Source organism: Anas platyrhynchos, chromosome 4 (genome assembly GCF_047663525.1).
Source record: "Anas platyrhynchos isolate ZD024472 breed Pekin duck chromosome 4, IASCAAS_PekinDuck_T2T, whole genome shotgun sequence".
NCBI lineage: Eukaryota > Metazoa > Chordata > Aves > Anseriformes > Anatidae > Anas > Anas platyrhynchos.
In genome coordinates, this window is record NC_092590.1 from 46,998,758 (window position 1) to 47,018,648 (window position 19,891).

The 19,891-nt window shown below is 37.0% G+C and overlaps 1 protein-coding gene across 3 annotated transcripts in view; it reads left to right on the plus strand.

The window, feature by feature from the left end:
- The window catches only part of PRDM5 (PR/SET domain 5), an 87,302-nt gene that overhangs the window by 15,001 nt on the left and 52,410 nt on the right, over nucleotides 1–19,891 (plus strand). For all 3 annotated transcript variants that reach the window (XM_038178714.2, XM_027456889.3, XM_027456890.3), the window contains exons 3-8: nucleotides 1,289–1,411; nucleotides 10,409–10,592; nucleotides 12,266–12,440; nucleotides 13,581–13,673; nucleotides 13,935–14,056; nucleotides 17,786–17,865. In XM_038178714.2, the coding sequence (XP_038034642.1) occupies nucleotides 1,289–1,411; nucleotides 10,409–10,592; nucleotides 12,266–12,440; nucleotides 13,581–13,673; nucleotides 13,935–14,056; nucleotides 17,786–17,865 (777 nt within the window). The remainder of the gene's footprint in view (nucleotides 1–1,288; nucleotides 1,412–10,408; nucleotides 10,593–12,265; nucleotides 12,441–13,580; nucleotides 13,674–13,934; nucleotides 14,057–17,785; nucleotides 17,866–19,891) is intronic.

Below are 19,891 nucleotides of genomic sequence, written 5' to 3' on the forward strand. Positions count from 1 at the left end.
GTCCCATCCAACCTGGCCTTGAACAGTTCCAGGGATGGGGCATCCACAGCTTCTCTGGGCAATCTGTTCCAGTGCCTCATCACTCTTTAAGTGAAGAATTTCTTCCTAACATCTAATCTAGATCTCCCCTTTTAGTTCAAAGTTCCCTGTGGTCCTATCACTATTTGTCTGTGTAAAAAGTTGTTCTCCATCTTTTTTATAAGCCCCTTTCAAGTATTGAAAAGCCACAGTGATGTCTCCCAGAGCCTTCTCTTCTCCAGGTTGAACAGCCCCAGCTCTCAAAGCCTTTCTTCACAGCAGAGGTGCTCCAGCCCTCTGATAATCCTTATGGCCCTCCTCTGGACCAGCTCTAACAGATTCACATCGGTCTTGTGCTAGGGGGCGCAGACCTAAATGCAGTGCTCCAAGTTGGGTGGAGGAGGGACAATTGCCTCCCTTGACCTGCTGGCATGCCTCTGTTGATGAAGCCTGGGATGCAGTTGGCCTTCTGGGCTGCAAGCATGCACTGCTGGCTCGTATTGAGCTTTTTTTCCACCAGAACTCCCGAGTCTTTCTCTGCAGGGCTGCTCTCAATGAGTTTTTCTTCCAGTCTGTGCTCATGTCCGGTGTTGCCCCGACGCGGGTGCAGCACCTTTCACTTGGGCTTATTGAACCTCATTAGGTTCTTGTGAGCCCGCTTCTCAAGCTTGTCCAGGACTTGGAAGCACGTAAGTTTATAAACTTAATCTGTAGGAAAGTCATCAGTGACAGGCTGAATGACAGAAGACAGGGAAGTATGAGAATAATTAGATATACTGGGGGAGTAAAATGCTGGCATCAGAACATGTAAAGGAGAAGAACTCTGACGGGAAATCTGGAGAAGGTATGATAGGATTTGAATGGGGAAGGACCTCTCAGATTTTCTCACTTTCTGGCAAGATAGTAAACAGAAAAATGAAGTGGGAAGAAAGAACGTGAGCAAAGTGATCATACTGTCAGATGAGTGAGACCCAGGAGTCAGTCATAAAGCAGAGGTTTGTTTAGTAGAGGAAAGGCTAAGAAAAGAGACTGGGAACTCAAAGGAAACTGACCCCAGTTGCTGGATTTGAGATGCTTACGTATTTTTAGGTGGATAAATGCACTTATATAGAAAAACATGAATGTGCAGCACAAGCTGTGAGTACCTGTTGAAAGCAAGATCATCTTGCTGACACCAGCATACTTTAATGTTTTACTTGTTAGTATACGTTCAATAGATATGCTAGATGGTAAGTTTTAATTTTGTGTTGATTTTTTTTGTATGTTTCAGGTTCGTGGCAGTAAAGGTGAAGTCCTTTATATCCTGGATGCAAGCAATCCACGCCATTCTAACTGGCTGCGTTTTGTCCATGAGGCTCCATCACAAGAACAAAAGAATCTGGCAGCCATCCAGGTAGATTTGGTGAATTCCTACCATTTGCTTCCTGTGACTAATTTGTGAATTTGATCTCCTATTTGATCTTTGTCTCTTGCAATAAAATTGTAAGATCTGAGAAACGTAGCCATGCTGCTTTCCTTTTCCTACATTTTTATTTTTAAAGAAGTGAGCACTCGTGCTTAAATATGGTACTATAAAAACAAGATTGAAAGACTGGCAAGACAGTTATTAGTTAGAACCTGGTATTCTTTGAAAGATTTGTATTAATTGAATGAGATGGAATTGCACTGAGTAACTTACACAAACTATTTCTCCTGGTTTGTAGTAAAACAAACAGTTTACATTTAGAAGAAAAATTGACATCCAGTCGTTCATTCAGTATGCTAACAGAAGTTTAAATTTCTCACTAGAGCCTTACTCAGTCAAATTAAGCTTTTGCCTGAATACAGTTTTTTGTCATGGTGGGATTTAAAAATATTAACTATGTAGGTATATACTTGACTGAATCGAGATGGGTGGTTTAGAGGCCTACTTGAGTTTCATGTTGAACTCAGGTATGGACTTAAGAAAGTAGTAATGATTTTACTTTATAGTTTAAAATTTAACAGAACAGTGTGACAAGTTTGAAAGCAAGCATGGTGCTTAAATTATTCCTGTAAAAAACAGAGAATTGAAGGATCTAATTATCTGATAGGATGATCATACAGTGCTTAACAATAAATTAATAAAAAAAAGATTTTTCTTTTTCTAATCTTGGCTGCAGATCTGAATTTATCCAACTCATTTTTACACTTTTATATTTGTCATTTGCAGCATTCTGTGGTAATGAGTTCCACTGTTTTAATTACATATTATGTGAAACATGCTTCTGTTTTTCTTTTAGCAACTTCTTAATTTCACTTGATTCCCTTTAGTCCTTGTGTGACAGTGAATAGTCACTTTGTTCAGTATTCTATGCCATTCTTGATTTTATGGAACCCTATTATATCTGTTCCTTCTTATTTGACAGCTCTTTTCTTAAGCTGAGGAGTCTTAGTTTGTTTAATCTCTCATTTTTGGAAGTATTTTGTGACTTTGCAGAATGGTAGCAAAGACAGACATATTTTTATAGTTATAGATACTGTCCTTTTAGAGATTATAAAAGAAATGAATTATCTGCATAATTTTTCAACAGTTCAGTAAAATAATTTCTAGTCCCATATATGCAAGAATTACATAGCCGTGTTATTTTTTTCTCAAAATATGCATTTGCCAAAAAAAAAAAAGCTGTTTCAGGTTAATGCAAGCTATTTGTGATAGTAAAAGGGTAAATGCTAGTTAACATTTCTCAAAATTATTTCTCTGCTTTTTCATATTGAAATGACTTTTTTTTTCTAGGATTTTCCTGCAGATCCTTGAAAAAAAAAGAACTAAACAGTTTATTTTGAGGTCTAACAAAAATATTATAAGATGTTGAGAAATAGAGTTTAAACAATGTTTACTTCTCTTTGCTGAGAAGAGAAATGTTTACTTGAAAAAAAGTAGTTAGTGAAGATCCAGCCTGTAGTTCTGTAGAAGGTGCATACTGATGGCTGTCAACACTGGTAATTTCAATTTCTGTGTTGATGACTTGTTGGCTCCTTAAATCTCGTATTCGCCAGAGGGGCTGTTTGCTAAGTAGGATTTTAAGCAAGCACTGTCCACTGCTTCGAAATACCCTTGTATACCTCGTTTTTGCCTCCCTCTTCATGTCCAAGTTGTGCGCCTTTCTGTGACTTTCATTCTACTGTTGTACTACATCTGTTCTGCCTAGCATTTATTCCTTTATCAGAGAAGTTGAATGCTACTATTATCAGTGGCATCATGTTGGTAACTCTGACTGGATATCTGCCTTCACTTGATTTGGCCTCCTACTTTCCGAAGCTCTAGTTTTACTGAATGCTGGTCTATGGTGTACATGTGCAGCTTTATTCCAGGTAATCTCATGTGCAATTGAAAATTCAAGAATGATCTCCATAGAAACCAGAGATCTACTTCTGTCTTCCAGACCAACCAGTTTCTCTCCAAATAAAAATCTTCACCAGTCTCTGGTGCTCCATCAAATATTGATGGATGAATGTGACTGCAATTTTGCTGCTGGTGTTGTTTCTTTGGACCTTGTTGCTGATCCTGTCTTAGGTCAGTGTGGACAGCTTTATCATCAGCTTATCCTGTTGGCCTCTATTCTGTCATCTTTTTGTGATCTCTTCTGATCTTTACATCTAGGCTACAGTTTAGTTTAAAGTAACATAGGAAAGAGTGTTCACTATTCATCCATGCAGCAAATACTCATCAGCCTTGACCAAATGACTGTTTCGTTGTGCTTTTCCATGATGTCTGTGACAAGTCAATGGTTAATTTAGTATAACCATTGCCTGTACAACTATTTCTTTATATTTTTCCTTCAGCCGTTGTCTTTCTGTTATATCAAGGCTTTACAGATGAAGATCTTTCAAATGATTTGTTGTCCTGCTTATAGAACTAAATTTGCAAGGTCCTCCTCATCCATGGTCGTCAGTCCTAGGCATTAGTCAAATATATGTTATCTTGAGTGAATAGGCAGTATGATAACAAATTACAGTCAATGTTGGCAAATGCAAAGTAAGGTTCACAAGAGGGAGCAGTGTGAACAAGTAATGCTCGTTATTACTTTTAAATAAAACACTCAGTAAAATGACCCGAATTTCTGAATAAAAGTCTTAATAGAATGTCACATCCAGTGCATATCAGTGTTTTTTTGTTAGTGAAAATGATTCTTTAAATAAAGAAATAAAAACAGAGTATTATGTTGGATTGCATAATGCTATATCTTGTTTAGTATGTGTTTGGTGCTTTTTGCAAGTCTTTTTAAAGGATCGTGCTGGAGTTACAAGATGACTTAAAAAGAAAAAATGTGCCAAGAGTATTGAAGTCCTATAAAAACTTCCACAAAAATACATATGGAAAAGTTGAGAGTAGGAAAAAGAATAAACATCAGTATATACAAAGTGATGAAAAGTATTGCAGAGGCAAATTTATGAATGCAAACAAAAATTTTTAAAATTATCTCATTATTTTTAAAGGACCGTCGATAATCAGCTGATAATATAACTTGTGCATTCTCTGTGGGTGACCTTGAAATTGTGTGTGTGTATGTACACATATGTATTTAATTACACACAATGTGAATAGGTATTACTTGTATTGCATAAAGCTAAAGATGCACATATTTCTTTTCAGGGTTTGGTTTCCCTTTAGTAGATGGAGGTGCAAATCCCAAAGCTCTGCTATTCCTTCAGGCAAAAAAAAAAAAAGCCAACAAATCCTTCAGAATTTTGCTTCCACATTCCTTGTCTTTATGATAGGCAGATTTAAGGCTACTTGTTTCAGTAATACTTTGCTTTATGAAATCAGTAGGCAAAATGATACTGGAGTATTTCCAGTAATAGTATCCTTTAATTTGAATTGGGAGTTGCCTGCTTGCCACAAGGATGATGAAATTATGTTTTAAAAAGAGGAAAAAGTTGTAAGTTACACGTATAAAGTTGCTTTAGCTTCATTATAATTTTGTGGCTGCAAAAAAACATAAGTTACATTGCTGAACAAATACCTAGGATAATTAAAAGATGAATAGAATTCAAACTACAGATCACTATATCAAACAAAATCCTAATCCTAAACCAACTGAATGATCATGCTTTATATAATTAAGTAGAGTATGTCTGCATAGTTTTAGAAAACTAACTCAAAAGAGTAAATAGAATACTTAGAGATGGCTAGAGACTATGTTCTAACCAGCACATTATAATTACCGTTACGAAACACAAAATTCTTCTGGACACTTTTATTTTGTGAAGACTTCCTATGAGCTTGTTTGGAATTTTAAACAAACATCTGATTTTTCGCTCTCAGTTTTTCTGCTTACTCTTCAAGGTAAAGTTGTACTACTGCATCTTGCAAATTAACAGTGATTAAAAATATTTGACCAATATTTATGATAATAACCTGTAAAACGTGGAAAATAAACGTTGTGTGCTTCACAGTTGCCCTTTTAAAATTTTCTAAGAGACTTTGTATGAACTAGGAAAAAAAAAAAAAGGTGAATGGAAGCCAAATGATTCCTTCATTTTTTTTCTCACTCCTGCTAATTTCCACTATTTCTGTTTCTCACTATTTTTCTTTCTGGTTTCCAAATACTCCAACAGGAGATTTTTGGTCGACTGTGAGAATGCTTTCTAATCTGATTGTTTCACTCCAGTAGTGATAACCATTGTAATCTCATGTCGAAAATGAAGTGATCAGCTCACTGTTTGCTGCCTAGTGCTTGGTATTTAGTTTAAAGGAAAATGAAGTGGATGCATGTGCCTCAGTAAACCACATCCTGGGGTTGACTGGAAAATATGATTAGCTCATTATAGGTTAATTGTATACAATGATCACATTTAGACCTTGCACAAAATGCTTCCTGTGGTGAAAAGACAACATAGAGGGCCTGGGAATTATTTGAATATTTTTTTTTCCTTTCCTTTCCTGTAATGCAATGCTTTCTTACTAAAACCCTAGTTCTGGTAAGAGCTTTTGGTGGTATTGTGGGGTGCATGCTGGTCTCTGAGTTCTGTCACAGCTCAAGGGTGGAGCTGTGATGTCTGGGTGTTCTTTGACTTGGAACACACAGCAAGTATTTTTAACAACTGTTGTGTAAGTAGTGCCAATGTGTGACTGCTGGAAAAGAACTGAGAGGTTGGAGGGTAGCAGCATATGTACCATTTGTTTTTCTCAGCATTTTGCAGTTGAATTGATATGTACCATTTGTTTTTCTCAGCATTTTGCGGTTGAATTGCTGCAGGGTTCTCTAACTTATTTCAAGTAGTAATTGAATGAGTTAATCCTCTGTTATGTTTAAAGTAGCTTTAGGATTACAACTTTTGCATTAAGAAAAACTGTATGAATTCTAATCTATTTTGCCCTGGGCTATTCTTATCTATTTGCTTATAAACATGACTTGTTATATGGAGTAAAAATGCATTGTAATTATCATAATCAAAGGGAAAAGGTTCCTGTCAAAAATTCTGCAGTTTTGTTTTTTCAGTTTTTAGAGTGGTAGAGTATTATATTTTCAATATTCTTCTATCCAGAATGTATGCACTTATCTGTTTGTCAGTTGTAATTTTATTAAACACTCTCTGCTGGAGATTACTATGCAAAAAAGGTCCTGTTGTTGTTAACATGAAAACTGTTTTATAAACAGAATCGCAGCCAGCTACAGCTTTAAATTCAAATATTATTTCATTAGCAAGCAGGCACTGAGATGATCTGATGTAGCTCAGAAAACCATGAGCTAGAATAATGATTAGCAAAAACTAATGCAAAGAAGGATATTTACTGTGAAGTGATAGAGTGGTTTAAATCATATTTCAAAAGTGTGACAGAGGACTATTAGTATGTGAGAGACAACGCTATAATAAGTGTAGTAAAACCAGACTATCCAAAAGCAAGAGCGAGAGAAGATGCAAGGAAAGCAAGGACAAACTGTTTTGTGAGCGCCTGAAATTCATTTCGAGTATTACAGAGGAATGATTAATTTGTTATGCAATGTAAGAAATAAAATGAACATAGTTGTTGGCTTCCCCTATGCTCAGTGGGGAGAACTCAAAAGTCTGCTTGAATCTTATTTTTTTCTTTTTCCAACAACAACAACATTCTGATTCCAGGGTGATAGGTGTTTATCTGCTCTTGAGTACACACTATCCCTGTTCAGATACTGTTGCTGAAGTGAGATGATCCTTTCCATATACTCCACATCTGGAGTCATGTGTCCAGCTCTGGGCCTGTTACTGTGAGAGACACCTTGCTCCTGCAGAGAGTCCAGTCAAGGGCCACAAAGGTGATGAAGGGACTTGGAGGCTCAGCGGGGATCTTATCAATGTGTGCAAATACCTGAAGGGAGGGTGCAAGGAAGATGGAGCCAGACTCTTCAGTGTTGCCCTATGGCAGGACAAGAGGCAGTGGGCACGAACTGAAACACAGAAACACATAAGGTTTCCTCCAACCTTCAGGAAACTTTTTTTTTTTTCTTTCTTACTGGCACAGTTTGCCTAGAGAGGTTGTGGATTCTCCCGTCTCTCTTGGAGATCTTGAGAAGCTGTGGTGCTGGCCAAGCCTCTCTAGGTGTCCCTACTTGTGCAGATGTTATCCTGATTGTGTCTTTCCTGGCACGGCATGCCCTCTTTGAACTTTCCTATGTCTGGGCTTGTGGCTTTGCCTTCCTCTGCCACCCTCCCTAAGGAGTCACCTCCACACATTTCCTGGTGTGGAGTTCCTGCCCTCACAGACCTTGCCTAGTGCTCTGGCAAGTGGGAAACCTTGGAGCTGCAGGCAAAGATCAAGGAAAAAAGAGCATGTTTGTTTGGAGAGCTACCAAAGGAGAACTGGCAGAACAGGTAGGCTGAAGAGCTTCCTTGCTGCCAGGAAATGGGGTGTGGAGAGAAGCCAGCTAATGCTGCTTTAAGACCAGTGGTTGTGGGCACTTCGTAAAGATAATGAAGGTTTGGGTTGGAGCCAGCTGATCAAGCCCCAGAGAATGGAGAGGCTCCATTCTCACTCAGGCAGTACAAGACTATTTGCTTCCTCCTCCTCCTGTATTTTCAGTTTTCATGAGTGATTGTGATCTGCTTTGGATGAAACAGTAGGATGGGGCTGTCAGTGTTTGTTGGTCCATATTCCTTGCCAGCCTCCTCTGTTACAAAGCCCTCCTCTGTTATGAAGCATACTTATTCTTAGTAAATGTGAGGGTCATTAAAATTATTTGAAAGACGTTTTACTACTTTCACCGTGTCTTCTGTGTATGTGTGCATGTAGATAAATGCACTTCATGCAGGTGCTGCCGGTGGGGAGGGAGAGATTTAAATTCCTTTGTTTGTGGTTTCTGGAGAACTCCCATTGCAGCCTGAGGAGATACTACAGTGGAGGTATATATGCTTTAATTAGCACTAAGAATACCAGACAATTAGCATAGCTGGAAAACCCGAACAAATTAGCTTTGGAGGAGGAATAAGCTTGAGTTGTGTGTTAGGTTGGGTTGGTATTAAAACTCGTTTCAGTATGAATGCAATCCAGGTTACTCAGGCATTGAAAGTCCTTACTTCTTCTATTATTATTATTCACCAAAAGTACACAAATGGGATAGAATCAGGAGGATGCCTTTTGACATGAATAGCCCTAAAATACATCCCAGATGCACACTGGGGAGGTGTGGAAAAGGTGAGAATGCAACAGTACTGAGGTGGGCTTGGTTGTTGGGATTCATGCACTTGGTCTAGGTAATGAGAATCGTTAGTTCTGGTTGCTGCAGTCCCAGATTGTACCATCTTGTGGTGCAAGGTGTGTCCTGTATGATCTAAGTGAAAGGAGCACCGTTTGGTTCTTTAATTAATAAACTTTTTACCTGGGATACATGCATATTTTTTTGTAAGCCTGTAATAGATGTGGGCTTCTGCATGCATTTATAAGGTGGTCTTGCTTTTTATGTTTGTCCTGAACCCTTGATGTGGTGGGGGTTTACCCCAGTCATTTTATCCCATCTAAGTGGCTAAGAGACTGAATATAGAAAGATTTTCTGCCTTTCCTCACATCAGAGTTGCATGAGATGATTTGAGTTTAGACTGCAGTAAATTAAAGTACTCTGAAACTCGTGACAGAAGCATACAAAAAACAACTCTTAGATGTACATGCACACAAGTTAGGGTGGCATGCTGATAGATAATCCGGGCTGCACAATCTGTCTTAAAAAAAAAAAAAAAAAAGGCCTAGTTTTGGTTTCAAATGCTGTTGGTGAGATTAGAAATAAAAAAGAAAAGTGGTGTGTCCTAGAAAGAAGCAGCAGCTACAAGTCTGTTGAATTAAATAGGTTTAAGTGTTGTGTGACAATAACTTTTTAAATGTCTAATAGACCTTCTAAACAGGATAAATACTAAATCCCTGTTGATAGTTTAAATTAATCTTATTATATTACAAAAATTAAAAATCATTATCTTGTCCATGCGCTATGAAGCTTGGTACAAAATATATGGCTAGAAGTACTGTAAAGAAGATTCAGTTAACTTCTCTGGATGTTAATCAGATAAGCTTTAAGATTTATGATACAACTTGGAAGTCTTTGTTACATAAACACGTGTCTCCTTTTGGTGTTTTGGGGAGCAACCAAAACAACTTGTTCAAATAGAGCAAAAAAAAAAAAGGCAGCTCCATAATAACAATTTAGGAGGGAGACAGCTGTTTCTGTTACAGCTTCTACTCTGACCTGCCTTGGTAACTTTAATTTAACATTATCAAAATTGTTAGCTTATGTATCTGTTTAGAAACTTTTTTAGTTATTGTGGAGAAGGTTTTGGACCTTGTTATTATGTAGTTTGATCTTCAGCAGAATCTGAGCTGGATCCTTGGCCTTCTGTGATTTAAACTAACAGAGTTTTGATCAAGTGGTTTAAAGTGCTTTTAATAGACCTGCCTGCTAACTTAATAGTGAGGGTAACTGATGAGGGTTGAGTCTGTTGATGAAGAGAGTTGGGAATCCAAAAAACGTTAATAATCAGTACGAAAACCTGTTACTGAAAGCTGGATTATAACTCATTCAGCCAATAGATGAGAGAGCTGAAGCTTATTAGTTATTTAAATTTCATAATTTTTCTAATAATCGTATGTTGCATTTTCAAACTCTGAAGTTCTTGTCAGGCAGAGTGTAGTAAGAGAAGAGGACTTTAACACCTTTACTTTGGTCTAGGCTGCAGTGCAGATTGGAAGAGCCTCCTAGGTGAGGTGGGACTTATTTCCAGAATACAAAGGCACTTTATCCATGCATTGGGAAAGAAATCTAAGAAAAGCTCTTCCATCTTTTTGTCTCCTGGGGAATGGAGCTAACCCTCCTATAGTTCAGGGCTAGCATCAGGGTCCCAGACTTGTCTCTAAATTTTACTTCTGACACAGTTATTCATTGCTTCTACTTGTGGTTTGCAACAGGAAGGGGAAAATATTTTCTATCTGGCCGTGGACGATATTGAAACAGACACAGAACTTCTGATTGGTTACTTGGACAGTGACATGGAAGAAGAGGAGGAGGAAGAGGAAGAAGTAACTGTTATCCAGGAAGATGAAGACACTGGCAGCAATAAAGAAGTGCAACCAGCTGGTGAAAAGAATGCAGGTGAACAATATGTGGCAAATAGTCTAACTTGAGTGCTTAAAAGTAGAATCATAAGATCATTGAATAGTTTGGTTTGGAAGATCATCTAGTCCAAACCCCCTTCCTTGGGCAGGGAAATCTTTTGCTAGATCAGGTTGCCCAAAGCCCAACCTGGCAAAAACATGGCAATGTTTCCAGGAATGGGGCATCCACAACTTCTTTGAGCAACCTGTTCCAGTGCCTCACCACCCTCATAGTCAATAATTTCTTCCTTATATCTAATGTAAACATGTCCTCTTCCAGTTTAAAATCACTCCCCTTGTCCTATCACTTACTTTACCCCTGTAAAAAGCCTTTTCCATGTTCCTTATAAGCCTTACTTAAGTATCGAAAGGCTGCAGTGAGGTCTCCCCAGAGCCTTCTCTTCTCCAAGCTAAACAGCCCCCAGATTTCTTAGCCTTTCTTCTTAGCCTGACCTGTAGGACACACTTCTTTTAATGCAGCTCAGGATACAATTAACTTTCTGAGCTGTAAGCACACGCTGCTGGCTTACGAACAAATTTTCATCCACCGGTTGTCCTGTGTTGTCTCCTCATGGCTGCTCTCAATCCATTCATCCCCTGCAAGTAACAAGGAAGAAAGACAACACTAACTGCATGGGACTGGGGAACTGGAAGGCTCCCCAGGTTTACTCTGAACTCTTGTATGATTTTTATCTTATTTTGGGTTGGGTTGGGATTCTTTGCCTAATATGGGGAAGCCAGTCCTCTGAGTTACTGCGAGCAGTGAAGGGGTGAACACAGATTTCATGACAAGTTATGATGAATTTTTTGAACCAAAAGAGTTAATCTCACATAACTATAGCCTTATAAAAGGTAGGTTTACAATCTAAGCAAGAGAGAGGTTCCCTGTGTAATAAACCTAGAGAAATAAACCTTTCCATAAAGGAGTTCAGCTGATCCTGAGGTAAGATGTCTAAGAAGGGGTAGGTGACTTGAGCTGCCTGTTGAATTCTCAGCATGTGTATAGATAGTAGAGACAACCCGTGTAACCTGCTTAGACTAACAGCCTAAGTCACACCTAATGCTTTGTATCTATTTTCAGTTATGTTGACTATAATCCTGTGAAGATAGACTGTCTATTTGGAAGGAGAAATAGTAGTGCATCTGTCACCACTACTGAGATGGCAGTAAAATTCAGTAATTTCTTAGAAAAATTGCTTTTCCCACACTTGTGAGAGAAGATGTAAGACCATTTTCTGGAAGAGAAAGGTAGTTTATCTGAAGTCATCCTCTTTGCTTTAAATGGTATTTGCTTATAATAGATTTCTGTCTCACATCCCTGTTCAAAGTGAGCCTAGAATCACTAAATCAGAGAAGTATGTCTGCACTTTATCTGAGCAGTCTAGAGGGATTCTAGTCTCTGCCCTGACAGCATTTCAGAACCTGCCTAACAGCAAGAGAATGAGCTGGTGTTAGATCTTTATTGTGTAATATGAAGTTTGTAAACCTCAGTTGAAGAGAACAAGATTGCACAGGCATACATGTGTGCAAATTCCACATTGAGAGAAAATAACCTCTTATGAATTTCATGATGCCATTTTGCATAGTCTGTTTTTGGCAGAGTGTCTCTTAAAGTAACCAAAATATTCCCTGAAAACTATTGCTTTTCTGTTTTCTCTTCCAACCATGCAGATACCCTCACCTGTAAAGAGGACCATGCATGTCCAAACTGTGAATCCAGTTTTGCAAGCCAGGAGATTCTAGCTGAACATCTCCAGACATTGCACCAAAAACCCAGTGAGGAAAAGGAATTTAAGTGCCGAAACTGTGGAAAGAAATTCCCTGTTAAACAAGCTCTACAAAGACAGTGAGTAGAAAAAAGAGTGTTTTTCAGGGATCATCTCATTCAATCATTTATTTCTGTTGGCTTAATCCCAGTTTAGGCTTTAATTTTTTCTACCTATTTCTGTCCTCACTCTTTTCATATTAATTTCTTGTATTTGTTGGATACTTCAGTTTGAATAAGAAGGTGTTACTAATTTTTAATCTTTCAAAATTACTGTAGTTCAGATTAAAGCTACTGATTGGTGCAAAACCCATGATCTCCATCAGTGGACTCCAGCAGTTTAGGAGATTCAACTTTTTAACTGGGGGTGTCATTACAGAATTAGACTAAGATTTGGAAAAAACAAATGATATTTGGAAGGACAGAGAAAGGAAAAGCAGTGCTTTGTGTTGGTTTGATTAAATAGTTGGATGGCAAAAAGCAACACAAAACAAAAGAACCCGTAGCAGATGGGAGACTTAAGTGCATCTTTTTTACTCTGTCCTTGGGTAGTGTAAATATGCAATTTTGTCACTGAAGTCATATTTCTCACATTATACTTTTGTACAAATATATAACCCTTTTTTCTTTTGTTATCTGCATATATTTTTGCTTGTGACTAAGTAGATATATTGCTTTTTATTGTAGGTAGTACACTGGTTGCCAAAGTATCTAATTATAGATAGTACATTTAATCTAACTCTTTCATATCAGGAGACTCATATTATACAATGCGATTAATACTGCTCTTGTAAAGAACTGCTGATGTTTCTTACGTCTGAATAATGTTAATGTAGCTTACACTGGCAGTTATTTATGAGCTCTGTGTCCTTTCATCGACATACATAGCAGAAAAATATTTGGTGGAGGTAATCAAATATTTTCTATTGAACATTCTGTAGTGGAGTTGAATTTGTGTAGTATGGCTAGTTAAGTAAATCTTTGCATCATGCAAAGTAAAATTAATATATCTGAGGATACAGCAGTATGACCTGAACTCTTGCTGTTTATGTATCTGATGAGTCCCACTAAATTCCAGGAGACTTCACATATTAAATAGATTACTCATATACTTAAATGTTTGTAGTTTGATCTACAAGTAGTTTGTAGTTTCTAGCTACTGCAATTCTGTAAATTGTAGAATGTCCCACTTATTTTTTTTTTCCTTTTTTTTTTCTTTAGTGTACTTCAGTGCACAGAGAACATCAACCCAGGAGACTCTTCAAGAAGTTTTCAGTGCTCTGTTTGCAATACTTCCTTCAGCTCAGAATCGAGGTTTTGTGTCTGAGTTACTGGACTGCTGTCGTATCATTGCTGGCCTCCCTTTGCATGTTAGCTTTCAAGCTTGTTAGTGTATGTGAATCCTAACAGTGAAAGAAGTCAAATGCTTTCATTCTTATTTGCTGTAAGTAATGCATGAGGTGGCCTTGGAACTCTGCAGTGCAGCATGTGTTAAGCTCAGAGTACTTGCTGTGTGTCTGGTTTCTGCAGATACTGCTTCATGTGTTGTTTTTCTTTGCTGGTTATCCCATATAGTTACGAACAGCACAAGGAGGCATGCAGAGGGGATGCCAGATTCATATGCAAGGCAGATGGTTGTGGGAAGAGGTTCAAGAGTAAGGATGCCCTGAAAAAACATAAAGAAAATGTTCACAGCGGTAAGAAACAGTTTAATGATTTGGTGTTTGTTTGTATGTTTTTTCTCCAACACCTCTAACATGTTCCTAGCCTTAAATATGCAAATCAGAGTAAACATTGTCTTTTGGTTTCTTTTTTAATGGATTCATTTGTACCAAAAAGAAAATTAAGTAGTAACTAATTGCAAGGGTAAGTATTCCTCCTCCCCTAGGGAGAAATTACTGTATACCAGATGAATCATTAGTCTTTTGCAGAAAATGCAATAGGAATCTGAGGAAGTTTAAACTAGGCAAATCAGAGATAATAAAGCAAAACAATTCGGTAGTGAGGAAAATCAACCACTGGCACAAACGGCTGCAGGAAGTGGTGAGTTCTTGATCTTTTGGTATTTTTGGGATACAATGGGATGTCTTTCTGGAAGACATGCTTCACAAATGATTAGGCTTGATGAGGGTATTGCAGGAAATTCTATAGCCTCTGTTGTGCAGGAAGCCAGATCAGACAATCCACTAGTCCATTTAGGCCCTAGAGTTTTTATATCTGTGCACTGTGAATCAATAGTTTTCAATCAAACTTCACTCTGTTTTCATGAAAGGGCAAAATGCTTCTCTCAGGTCCACAATGCAGATCTCAGTTCTGTCATTCTGCTCTCTCTGCATGTCCCCTCTCAATGTCAATGGCAGATCAGTATGTGTGGGGACAGCAGAATACCAGAGTGCAAAGAAAACAGTCATTAGTTGATGAGAACACTGAGATGCTTTGTAAGATTTTCAGTACATGAAATCTTTCTTCTGCCAAACTCTTACAGCATGCAGAAATCTTTCCATAACAATTTTTATAAAAGATTATCTTTCTTTTTTTGGTATCAGTAAGATTATTTTTTTCTCAGCCATGTACATTGTTATGTTTAGGCTCAACTTTGGTCAGTTATGTGTAGGTATACAAATTCCACAATTAGTCTCTTGTATGACCACTCCAGGCATGGCTGAGGTTATATATTTGAAGGATATTTTTGTTCTGCCTACACAATGAGCAGAGCTTTTATTTTGTCACTTGGAAGTCATAGAAATCACAACTGGTGTCAGCGCAGGAAGAGCCTACTAATGTTGAGGGAGAATTTTTCAGTTCCTTTATGCCTTGCAATACCTGGAGGCAAGGAACAGTAGAAGGGATTGCTATGTGTTTACATGTGTAGTCCATTATGCAAAGTTATGAACAGAGGCATAGGTATTCACTATCACCTTCCTTGCCTCTGGGAGACTCTTGTTAATGCTTTTGTAAGTTAAGGTACTAAGTTTATTCCTGTATTTATATGTGTATCAATACATGTCAATACTTACCACAAGTTTTATAATAGCAAATACAGATGTGAGATGCGGTACTTACATATTACTATAAATTTAAGTATTGAACTGATTGACAGGGTACATTGTAGTGGAAAATGTACCTTGTATTATGCTTTCACAGTCTGCTTGCTACACATGGGCAGCTTTCTTCATTATCATCTTTTGGTTCTCTGATCCATTGTGATAGTATGACCTAAGCTGGGTGTACTGATTTTACATTCAAAGTCTTTGAAATCCTATATGTTCTTAAAGCCTGCTATTAGATTCTTTTATTTCTTTGTACGAAATGTTCATTGGAAATAAAATTCTTTATTTGGAAATAAAACTGGGCAATAAAATGGTCTAGAAATGAATAACATTCTTTACAAATTCCTCCATTAACAGCAGGCTATGGTATATCAACATGAGATATGCTGCCTTTATTTTCTAGCTTAGTTGCTTTAGTTTTATCCTGATCAATCATCAACAGAATGGAAACACTGAAGACTAAGACACATTTTGCTAGTCCCAAAGGGCTAAGAAATGCTAGTGTTTCTAGTTACAGTCCCCATAGGTCATTTTTGATTGTGTCATTTCAACACGTTTTAGCCAAATGTTATGTATATAATTTCATTCAATTTTTTTTAAAGTCATTTTATTTTAATGATATAAATAGTAAATGTCTTGTTATCAGTCTCATTTGAAAGATGATACTTTTGCAGGAGAAATTACAGTTACTAAAGCAGTACAAAACATTCTTTCTGGAATTGCAGTGCTTGCATTTGTGCACAGTCTTGGCATGAATGGATGGAAAAAATACCAATTAGGAACATGTGTTACGAATGCAATTAATCAAAAGACCCAATTTACCTCTTATGTTAGTAAACCAAAGGAGTAAATTATCTGCTCATTATCACGTGCCAACTAACAAGATGCAGTAAAACATGGCATGAGTTCTTAAGTGAACCTAGGAAGAACGGATCTGTTGTTCAGGACAATTCCCAGTATCCTGGGTGATTTTTCCTTTAGAAGTCTCAGGAACCACTCAGCAGTTTACTTTCAATTATGTTTGTAAGTGAGAATTTGGTGCAGACTGATTGGCAGCCACAGAGAGTAGGTGTGGTTGCCTTGTTTTATGTCATGCACAGAAGATATGAGGGCACCTTCTTGAGGCATCTGTTTGGTGAGGGCTCTCAAGACCAGCTCTATTAGCCATCTTTATTTGACCATTTTGTCGATGTGTATGCCTTAACGTGTAGTCTAGAGTAGCACTTGGGATCTTACAGATCACCGGCTTAGTACTAAAATAGATAAAATAGGAGAGCGATTGTCATTATAATTATATAAGTTCAGTATTTTGGAAGGGAAGACAAAAGTAAGTCCAGGATTAGTTTTTTCTTCTTGAAGATTACTCCCAAGTAATAATCTGGAAAAACAAAGAATCAACATCATTAATTCTTTAGGACAGCAGGAACAGGAAAGATATACAATGCTGAAAGTGAAAAATTGAGCTGGAAACCATCAATAGGTTTGTTCAGGATCCATAATTTGTTTCTGTTTGAATAAACAGTGCTTGCCTCTCTTTGGTTCGGATTCCATTCTTTTAGTGTTCAATGTAATGTGAACATTTTTTACATAAGCTATGAAATACATGTATCTCGCATAGGCATGTAACTGTAAACAAAAAAATAGGTTTGTGGTGGCTTTACCTTGTGATAGTTTTGTGGGTTATTAAAATTAATTTCAAATGACAAATAATAGACAAGTCCAATTAAATGCTTTGTCACTTCTTAAAGCAACTGCGAAAAAGATAGAAAAATGTATCTGGTAGAGGATCTGTAGGTTGGTTTGTAATTTACATTATAGACTAGATTTGAATTTGTGATCTGGTGCGAATACACATTGCCTGTCTTGTTCAGTTAAAGACCATTAAGGCTATGTTAGTAGAATGCTTAATTCTTTCTGAATAGAGAAAAATGGGAAATGGTTGTTTGGGATCTTTTTTGTCATTGCTGCAATAACTTCTTTCAGAAGTGTTTCTGTTAAAGCTATAGTATAAATTTTTTGAAGATGTTAGTTGAATTGACTTCTGGAAGAATTCAGCTGTTCAGTTATAAAATGAATTATTCTTAGCTGTGAATTGTGCTCTTCATATTTGATTGGTTAATGTGTCATAACATCTATATCAAGGTTTGTTTTTTTCTATATTGCTCTAGTTTTCTTGCTTTACATTCCATTAGTAACTGGCTTGTTGGACACCCACAGAGAACTCCTGATACTGAATACTTTCAAGATGGGATACAAATGTAAAAATCTTATGTCAATGAAATGACCTGTGAAAAGTCACAAACTCAGTAGAAATATTTAGGTTCTTTCTTAGCACTTCCTTTTTAAGATGTTGGCGGTATTTTGTTTTTGTTTCAGGAAATTCTAGGAAGAAGCTGATGTGTTCGGTGTGCAATAAGAAATGTTCCTCAGCAACAAATCTCCAAGAGCATCGAAAGGTCAGTGAGATGAAGGCTAACCCACAGCAGGCTTTGATTTCACTAAGATGTAAGACTGTGGTGCCTAAGTAACTTGAAAGGTGCTGTAATGCAAACCTTTGACTAATCTCTGCCATAGTTACAAAACCAATTTGTTTTGTTTTGGGTATTTATTTTTGTAATCACAATTGGTTGCAGTAAAAATCTTTCTAATGCTGTAGTGGATCCTTTACCAAGTGGAAAAAAAATGGTTGTGCTTGTTTCATTTGTGCTTTCCAATATTAAGTCAAAGATGCATGCTGTTCTTTAGCATTCTTAAACACTATAAATGTAAAAGTATGTAACCTAACTAAGATGCACATAGGCGTTAAAAAACAACAAAAAGCAGTCAATCTTTCTTATTACCTTGTTGACATAACAGTAAGATTGTTACTTGTAATTTAGTTCTGAGGTAGGAAAAAAAAGTGCTTTCTCAAAAAGTAAATTTGTAATCCTTTTTTGTTTTGTATATAATTTATTACTAGAACAGGAAGGGTTAACACTTCTAAAAGCATCTATTAGAAATAAGGGGTTCATATAGAAATACAGATGGACTATGAATATGAGATTCTGAGTCCATTATACCCAAAGGAAGTCCCTGCAAGATTAATTTGATAAATCACTAAAACCCAGGAGATCCTGTTTTTCCAAAAAGCTACATTGTATTGTTTATCAGATTAACTGTAAGTCTTTAATAATGCCCTGGTTATAACCTGAATCCTTTGAGGATATAGATGATATCAATTAAAATATGTTGTTGCAAAGGAAATGATGGGGCCCCTCTTTTCTCCCCTTCCCCCCCCTCCCCCCCCAATCTCTTGTCTTATATTAATACACCCTGCATTTCTTGGCTAACGGTGCTGTAATTTGTTCCTCTTCAGACCAAACTGTGGTATGCCTTGCCACATGTTATTACTGATTTTACACGTCAGTGCACCTTATCGAAGGTACCTGAAAATGTAAAATATCATGGTTTTGCATGTCCATTTTTTGAAAACGTGTTTCTTCATAGTGTAGATGCTCTGATACAAGCTAATAAGCTTTTCAGATCTCATGGATAGTAGGCCAGTTGTGTGCTTACTCATCTGAATCACCATGAAGATTTTATGCATAAAACTTTTTCCTCTTCTTGATTAGCTCCTGTTTTAAGATATACAGAAAACAGATATTCCAGATTCACACATCTCCATCACGCAGTGAAAGAAATTGCTTGTAAGATTCATGTCTTCTATTATTTGAACTACTTTGCTTTTGTACGAAGTGGGGGAAAATCCATCAGCAACATTGCCAAAGATAGTCAAGCAAGAAAACCAGTAAGAAAACAATAATACATATAACAGGGAGGAAACACATTTCTTTTCACTCATTTCCTGTCAATATAAAGAACTAAAACTAGGAAATAGAAAGGTAAAGTAAAACAGAAAATAAGCCTGAAGAACTGGAAGAGAGTTCTGACAGAGAAAGAAGGTAAAGATGATGACTACATGAGAGATTAAGATCTGTTTACTGTGTGAAGACAGTCATTTAGATCGCTATATTTCACATCATTGTTGATTTAAACTTATTTTATCTTTCTGCATTTTCCAGATTGTTTGTCTTAAATGTCTAAAGATAAGCCCTTTCTTTGTCATTCACAATTAAAGTTCATTGTCATCATTTTCTGTCCCTTAATCATAGCTTCTTGTTTTCCAGACTGTTGCTTGCGCTGTGCTAATTTTCAGTGACTTCAATTTTTCTTTATCAAAAAACAGTCAAGGAAATGTTGAGCTGTGAAAGAGACCCCAGGAGATTTTCATGCCTGTTTCATTCGTATTTGGTAGAGGGGAGTAAGCGTGTACCTATCATCCTAGGTATGCACCATCTCAACTCCTAAAGAGTTCCCCTGAAGAAAATTCTATGACCTCCATAGGTATCTTTTTGTATTCTGATTTTGAAACGTGCTCATTAGTCTAGTGTTGTTTTTTTCTTATGTCTTACTTATATCTAATTCTTTATTGCAAATTGAGTT